This window comes from Vipera berus (genome assembly GCF_964194415.1).
Source record: "Vipera berus genome assembly, chromosome: 1".
NCBI lineage: Eukaryota > Metazoa > Chordata > Lepidosauria > Squamata > Viperidae > Vipera > Vipera berus.
Window position 1 is genome coordinate 164,727,697 of NC_138202.1, and position 8,919 is coordinate 164,736,615.

Below are 8,919 nucleotides of genomic sequence, written 5' to 3' on the forward strand. Positions count from 1 at the left end.
AATGAATAAATCATTTAAATATGCTTATACATGTGTCCATTCCTGCGAGTCCCTTGGACTGCAAGGCGATCAAACCAGTCAGTCCTAGAGGAGATCAACCCTGACGCTCTTTAGAAGGCCAGATCCTAAAGTTGAAACTCAGATACTTTGGCCACCTAATGAGAAGGAAGGACTCACTGGAGAAGAGCCTAATGCTGGGAAAGATCGAGGGCAAGAGAAGAAAGGGACGACAGAGAATGAGGTGGCTGGATGGAGTCACTGAAGCAGTAGGCGTGAGCTTAAATGGACTCCAGAAGATGGTAGAGGACAGGAAGGCCTGGAGGAATGTTGTCCATGGGGTCACGATGGGTCGGACACAACTTCGCAGCTAACAACAATACATGTGTCCATAGAATATGCGTACGTGTATTTGCCTTGTCTGCTACATTAGGCTTTTCTTTTTCTTTCTGGGAACTTTCCATACAAACTCTTTGAATTTTGCAAAAGAAAGATGAGATATGCATGAAAAGTAGAAATAAGGCTACTTATTCATGCTATCTTAAGACAATTTTCTCTTATTGTTCCCTCTTCCAGAGCCCTTAAATACTTATGAGAGCTGGAATGGAGTAAGCAGAACCTTCATATTGCTAATTTACATTCAAATGTCACTCTTGATAGGAAATAAAGAGGAAAGCAGAAGCATTCAATCTTCTCTTTTCAGTGAATGAACCTTGATACAGGTCTCCTTTAACTTCCTTTACTAAGGTAAGGTGCTTCTTCTCTGTTTCCCAGATGCCATATATGTAACATTCAGTCAGTCTTGACTCCTTCAAACTATATAGACAAGTCCATGTAGTTACTGGGACAGAAAACGTAAGTTGCCTTGAGTTTACCATCTGCAATGAAAATAAAAGATGGCTAAATTAGGGAACTGCAATATTTAACTTGTTTCTGCAACTTACTTTATTCTGGTTTTTCTTTGTTTTGTTTTTGGCTACAATACTGGAAATATTCAGTATCTTATTTGCTTTCATTAGGCTTGTCTTAAATATTTCAGATGTGTATGGAGAACAATATATTTACCCCATCAAAAATTCAGAAGAATTCAGCTACCAAAAACAATCAATCTCCACTGCTAGTTGTGCTAGATCTTCAGAAATGATTGTGGCATACTCATCTGTTCTCCACACTTCCAAAGAAGCATGTGCTTGTGTTCTTGCAATCTGGTGGTTTGAACACAAGCAAGCGGTCAGACAAGCAGTCCTGAACTCTTTGGTAGCCTCACATTGCAATGAATAAGGACATACATTCAATTTTGCAGCTACTAAAATTGTTGGCTGAGCAGATACAAAAATAGCCAGGGAAATTATTGAAGATTGTATCAATCAACAGGAGTGCTGAACCAGCTTGCCAGGTATTTAGGAACCAAGGACTTGGCAGCACAAGGAAATAACAGCCAACAAATTAATAACTGGCCATCAACACCCCAATCAACATAGCCCAACATTCTGAAAGAGAGACGTTCCCTAAGGATTGGCTCCAGCACAAGTCGAAAAACTCAGAAGACTAAAACTCTGGTCCTAATGACTAACTCAGATTGGATCCTGCAACATTATCCTGGGACACATATACTTGCCTTCATTTGTAATAATGACTGTCATTTTATCAAATTTGCCTTCTGTATATTATTACTGATCTTTTCTCATATCTTCACATGTAATACTAAAAGAATGAGTTTGGTTCAAATCCCCCATGAGTCATAAACTCAGATGAAGAACAATGATCTTTCTTTGGCATCCATTAGTTATAATCCTATGTTCTATCAGTAGCAAAAACAAATATACAAGATCAAACAACTAGAAATGACCTGCAACATTGATGGCACCATCCAAGTGCTATCAGTGTACAGTTTTATTGTATATTTTATTTTTATTTTTTATTTTAATTCCATTTATATCCCGCCCTTCTCTGAAGACTCAGGGCGGCTTACAAGCTTAGCAGTAGCAGTAGCAGTATACCACTCAGAGTCGCGTATGTGAGATGGGCAAATATACAAATGTGATGAATAAACAAATAATTAAAGGCTGATGCCTCCACATTTATTGTGCATAAAAGGCTCTAATCAACATGCAGAAATAATAGGAATAAAACAGCAGCAAATTCCCCATTTGGGGAATGCAGAAGAGCAAGTTGAACAGTTACAAATCAAAACTTCAGATCTTAACTAGAATTGCCTACCAGATGTATAGGCTAAGCAGTAAGAACAGATGCCAAGCCCAATTCAATGTACCACAAATAGGCAGCCCAGGACATTATTAGAGCCATTTGCTACACTGGCTGTAGTGAAATAGCACATTTAAGTGAGCTTTTCTTGTCCACTATCCATCCAATTTAAATCAAAGATCTTTTTCCCCCCATCATTATCCTTGCTCACTCCTATAATTCGCATAGCATATGTTGTTTGTGTTCACACTAGATACTTAACCAGTTCAAATAAAAGATTTAGCAGATAAAATGATGCAGTATAAAGATACAGTTCTTTATGGGTTTAACATATTGTGCAAACCCAACCCATTTGGCATTTTAAAGTTCAGTGGATTGTCCAAACCCAGAAGATGGGCTTATTCATTAACCAGGTTGTGTGGAAACAGAGAACACACAATGCAAGAAGTAGACACATATTCCACCTAATTTAAGATCAGATAGACCTAGTCTGTTCATCTGGAAGAGAAAAAGGTGATGTTTTCTCAAATAGAGTCTTGTGTTTCTTTGGGGACCTTTGCTGGACCTGCAAAAAACTAGAGAATAAAATCAGCTTTGAAGGGGAAAGAATGGCTAGATTTCTATAGGAAACAAGAAAAGGGGTGTGCTTTGCTATCAAATCCCAGTGATATTCATATAGAATATGAATTGATTTCTCAGAAGAAAGCTTAAAATTGACACAGATACCAATAATTCTACACAACTAGTATTCATAAGTAGGTAGGTGATGCGTGTACATGTGTCAGCATAGCAAACCAGCTTTTTATAATAAAAATGAAAAAGAAGACTATGAATAACTATCATGTGGTAGGTTTTGTTAAGAAAATTCAGTACATAGTTTGGATTTAATGATGATAATGATGATGATGATGTTGAAAGGGACCTTGGAGATCATCTAGATCAACCCCCTGCTCAGGCAGGAAACCCTATACTATTTCAACCACTGTTGGAAGATGGAAGTGAGTGTGGCTTCCATAAGTGGAACCTTGTCTTTTATGTAGTTTCCTGATAAATGTTAACAGAGTAATCTAACTATGGTTGCAGTGTTTTATTATGCCAGCTGACACAAGGAGAAATTTTATCAATTCTAGTCTGCCTAATGACTGAAACATGGATACAAGAGGTCTGTAAGTTACCTTGTGCAAGTCAATATGCTTTTATATCAACGTTCCATTTACAATTTGAGGATACTTAAATTTGATGTGGATTTTAGCCAGCACCTTTTCTTAGAAGTCAATATGGCTTGATTTTTGGAAGATAATGATAGGTCATTTTATTTGTCTGTCTAACTCAATATCTATTCTAATATAGAGAAAGTCTTTCTGGGTTATCGGTGTTATTTGGATTCTTTTCCCACTGGAGATATAACAAGGAGCTTCCTAAAGAATATCACATGGTCTATAAACATTCCCATCCCTTCCCTTCATCAGGTTATTGAAATTATTCTTTAATTTATGTTTACTATCAATGCCCCATGGGTGTCACTTCATCTAGTTTAAATCCATTAAAGTCAGAAAAATTAAATATGTTCTTTCCAAGCTCTTGATTTGTAATGTCCTATTCAGGCACCGGTTTCTAAAAACACGAATGAGATAGAAGAACATACTTAGCTAGCTTTGTCCTTTTGATGTCCAGTGCAATAACATTTCTCTCAAGCTAATATAGTTGACTGGGATACCCATCCCTGTGTTGTAAAGCCTACTTTGAAGGAACCCTATCTTCACTCACATGCTAGTTTACAAGCATTATTGATATGCATGTCATCATCAAAGAGAAGAAATTAATTCCAAACATCATCGTAGAGGATTGTTCATATTAGTGTATTCCAAGTGACATCCACTTGATTTTGAGAAAATGGAGCTGGTGCTGAAACTGAGTGGAGATCATGTTTGTTCCAGAACATCTGGGACATCATGCTTTTTACTCAGATCTTTACTTTTTAAAATCTTTTCCTTATTTTCCTAGATATGTTTTTTTTTTCAGTCAGAAAGACCTTCACTTTGGTATTGATAATTATTTCACATCCAGTGTTACGGAAAGCTTCTACTAATCATTATTTGTGCACACAAGTTGGAGCAAGAACCCTATGACTTCTTGTCAATGTATCTGCACAACCTTGATGTTATTTGCAAGAGTGGAACTAAACCTCATCTGCTCCAGAGAGGAGGATTGATCAACCCTTACTTCAGTTTACTTTGAGATGCTTCAGAGTATCTTTTAAAGTCTCGTGAGGTCATTCATCACAGTTGTAACCAAATAAAGCTTTTCCTTTCCCTTAAATTTTTAACTCCTCTTCACTTTCCTTTAGGGTAATGAAGAATACTTCCAAGACATAGCGTGGGACTTCCAGCTTCAACTACAATGGACATCTCCACAATTTGATCACTGAAGATGTGGCCTTAATCAATTTGCCTTCTCATCCTACTACTGTTTGTGTATTGTCTTCTATTACTGAAGAGCTGTCAATTCTGCAGGCCTCCGGGCTGATTCAGCAGTCTTCCTTTTTCATACTTTATTAGACTGGAGCTGAAAACTGGAGCTTGCTGAAGCCTCCATTTCAGATAGACTTTTTGTAGTTTAATGCATCTGCTGATTTACTGGATCGCACCTCGGGATTTTTTTTTCAAACCTCATTTTATTGTACAAATAGTTGCATCTTTTAATAACTATTACAATAATCCCATAGGAATTGTGGGGAAGGGGAAGGAATGGAGCAAGGGACTTAGGAGAAATGCAACATTTGACCAATGGCTCTTCACAACTTCATCGCCCAGCTTGGGTTTTTTGTTTTTTTTAACATTCCAAATGTGCATTACGCTGTCACATACAGGATTACAAACAAAATTACAGTACAGTTTGATTTCAGGTGAACCAGCATTACATTTCAGACAGCACTTACTCTGGGTTGCATTGTGCATGCATAACTATCTTGTTCTAATTACAAAGTCAAATGGTTTGCATTAGTTTGAGAACTGCTAACTACAATTGGCATATAATATAACCCAATGATCATAAATCTTTTTTTACTTTTTTCCTCCTGGACAGAAATAAAAAAATTATATAACTATGTATTTTAAAAAAATCATGCATTTAACGTTGCATGGAAACAATGTTTCTTTATCTGTAGTTTCTTCAAAATCTGAAAGAAATTAGGGTGGAATCCAAAGAGCTTTAAAAAACATTGCAAGTTGAATGTGATTCTAAAGCAGCTGTTTTCTGTGGATAAGTGCAGGATATTTGCTCATGAGAACAAGGGTGTATGTCCACGTGCACACACACACACACATACACAATTTTGCAGAACTCTTGGAATAATATGTCAATATAATTAATAAGAAATAAATATTTTTCCTTCTTTCATCCTTTCAAGCATCTTTATAAATGAAAATTATATAGAGGTTTTCTTACCCCCCATGAAAGAAAAGTTTTGTAGGAGTGTCTGTGTCATGTGTGTGTGTGTGTCTGTCTGTCTGTCTGTCTGTGTCTTTGTGTGTCTGTCTCTGTGTCTGTGTGAAGATTTAGAAAGAAATTGAATGGGGGAGATGCTAAGGCAACAAACAGCTTTTTTTCTCCCTTGTTCTTCAAAGTATTTTTCTGCTGGTTTAAATTACTTAAATTATTCTATATAAATTAGATATTATTCTACTTTGTTTCTGATAGGTATAAAAATTGATGGAGCTGCATGGTTCAAAATAGTTTATCAAAAGTTATTAAAAATTCTGTACAAAAATCACAACAAAATAAGCCAACACGGGAAAAGGTAACAAGTAGGAAAAAATGTTGATTGAAAAATATAAATTTGATATATACTTTTAATTTCTTTCATTTCTTTCTTTTTGTAACTGACCGATTTAGGTTTTGTTTTTGTTTTTTTTAAAAAAAATAATAATAAATTGCATAGATCCTAATTATTGCTTGTGGTTTGTTGTGCCGATCAAATCAAGGGGAAGCCGAACTTTATCTAATCAACACCATCTCGAGATTCGGAGAGACGGGAGGAAAGGGCGAGAGGACCGGGCGGGCCCAGGAGAATGTCCGCCTCTCCGTTGCTCCTGAAGGCGAGAAGTATAACACGCGTCAAGGGGGGGGGGACTCTGAAGCCTGGAAGGGTTGTTCCTTATTCTCCGCTCCCTCCGTCTTTGCGCCCTTGCGCGCAACGAGCGAAGCCCGGACTCCGTGGCCGCCTCCGGCGCCCTGGTTCCGCCTTAGCGGGCTGGAAGGGCTCAGTCCTGAAAGATGGCGTTGAGCTGGGCGCTCATCACCCGCTCGTGATGGACTTGGCTCTCGTAGGGCAAGAGCCCGTCGAGAGGGAGGTCGCAGCGCGAAGCCGAGCAGGCGAAGATGGAACCGTGGCCAGCAGCTCCGGCCAGCCCGGCGGTCGGGTAGTGCATGGTGAAGGCGTAGCTCTTCTCGAACTCGTTGGACGGCTCGTGCTTGAAGGAGAAATTCCCGTTGACGCTGAGCGGCGGGCTTAAGGGCCCGTCGAAAGCCGGGCTCTCGCCTTCGGCCAGGGCGCTCTCGAAGAAGGGCTCCAGCGCCGCCCCGTAAGCCGGCGCCGCCTTGAGATGGAAGAGATGGGAGCTGTCCATGGTGCCGTAGGGAGGACTCGGAAGGCCCGGCGACTGGTAGGAGTAGGGATGGCCCGGGAAGGAAGCGCCGGTGGGCTGGACGTGGGGCAGCAGCTCCGGGTTCTGCTCAGGCAGGAAGGTCCGCGGATTGAGCTGGAGGCAGCCGGCCACCAGGTTGGTCGTGGGCTGAGATAAGCCTTTACAGAGACTCTGCACGAAGGAGACCAAATCGGGGCTCTTGCCCGAACGCAAGATCTCGGAGAGGGCCCCAATGTAGTTTTTGGCCAGGCGCAGCGTCTCGATCTTGGACAGCTTCTGCGTTTTGGAGTAGCAGGGCACCACTTTCCGCAGGTTGTCCAGCGCGGCGTTCAGCCCGTGCATGCGATTCCGTTCGCGGGCGTTGGCTTTCATACGCCGCTGCTTGAATCTTTCCATCCGCGCTTTCGTCATCTTCTTCTTCTTGGGACCGCGTCTCTTGGGCTTCTGGTCGTCCTCCTCGCCTTCTTCCTCCTCCTCTACCTCCTCCTCGTCTTCATCTGCCTCCTCCTCCTCTTCTTCCTCCTCTTCCTCCCCGTTTCTCAGAGATTCGACATCAGCCTCTGCCTGTAAGGTTGCCAGGTCCTCCTCTTTCTTGTCCATCTCATGTTCGTCGTCCTGAGAGCTGAGGCAATCGTCAGTCCAGCTGGGGTTTCCTTGGGACTGAGGCTTTCTCATCAGCGGGTGCTCACTGTATGATTTGGTCATTCTGAGTACCCTAGGCCAAGAAAAAGTAAACATTGAAAACCGCCACACACACTGCATATACGTATGTACACATAATATTCTGCAAGCATGCTTCCTGGGAAGTAAGTGCTACTTAACTTCGCGAAACGTTTTTTTGTGGGTAATCCTCAAGGATTGTGCTATTTTATTCAGGAAGCATTGTCCAGTACAATTTCATTCTTAATCTTTGGCTTCGATTGGATCTCATTACAGCTCCCATTACACCTGCAACTTCTAAGTTAAATCCCATGATTTTTTTTTAGTTTAGTTTTTAAACTAAACTAACCCGAGGGAGACTGCCCAGCAATGAAATTGACTCTTGATGCCTTTACCCAACAAACCTCTAATTCTCGCATTTCTCTTCAGGGTGACACCCCTTGTCTCAAATAGCGCTATGTAATGTTTTATAGGGATTTATAGGCGGGGGTCTAACCAAGAGGGGGTCGAATTGCATTTCAAACACACCCACGCTGTGGATCCAGTGGAGCAAATTGCCAATAATAATTTATCCACGGCAGCAGGAGCAGGATTTATTCTTTTATTCGGCTCTCCTTTTCATTGCTTTCGCCTGTCCACAATAGCAGCCGATGCCATCCTGCACAATAGATTTACAGACTTCCCAACTGTTCAGAGTCGAGGAAAATCCTGCCACCGAGACAGGGATCAGGTGCACTAACTGCCTAATAATTCCCCCTGCCCCCCCTCTTTTTTTTTGTCTGAGGAACCTCTATGTTCTGGGGAAACATTTGCTAATGAGGAAATGGAGGGGACGGTGCGGGGCGCGCGCGCGGGGAGGGGAAGGGTTTGGGGTATGGAATGAAGCCTGCCAGTCAGGACAAGCATGGCGCAATCAAAATGCAACAGTTGAGCCCGTGTTGGTAGTTGACTTCGGAAGCCCTTTGCTCATCCAGATTGTCAGTCAAGCCCTGTCCCAAACGCATTAGTTGGCAGCAGAACTTACCAAATCTGTTCACTCGAGCGCTCTCTGCTCTAAGCTGTATCATCATCATCACCATCATCATCAATCTCGATTTTTCAAAACAAGGACCATGACTTTAGAAAGCACCCCTTTTCGTCCAGCCTGGGGGGGGGTTATCTGGTTCGTTTCGCTCCCCCAAATCGGTGTAAGCCAGCTTCTGAGCCACGGAGCAGATGCTATGGGCCATATCTGGTTCCCCCCCCCGTTCCCCCGCCGCCGCAAGGTTTACTTCGGTAAACGAAAGGGGGGGGGATGGACAGAGAGAAAGGCTAAGTCTAGAAGTTTTTGCAATGTTTTCTAGGAAACGAGCCCCACTGGACATAGTGTAACTTCCACTCCGAAGTAAACCTCTTGGAGCCGGCTGGAAGC

General features: G+C 41.7%; 1 protein-coding gene across 1 annotated transcript; it reads right to left on the reverse strand.

Moving 5' to 3' along the window:
• Window positions 1-6,464: 6,464 nt before the first annotated feature.
• On the reverse strand, window positions 6,465-7,553 carry NEUROD1 (neuronal differentiation 1; the record flags this gene model as incomplete). The annotated part of the gene is made up of 1 exon (XM_081314297.1): window positions 6,465-7,553. One exon carries the CDS (start codon window positions 7,551-7,553, stop codon window positions 6,465-6,467), a length of 1,089 nt encoding a protein of 362 aa, XP_081170423.1.
• Window positions 7,554-8,919: the final 1,366 nt, after the last annotated feature.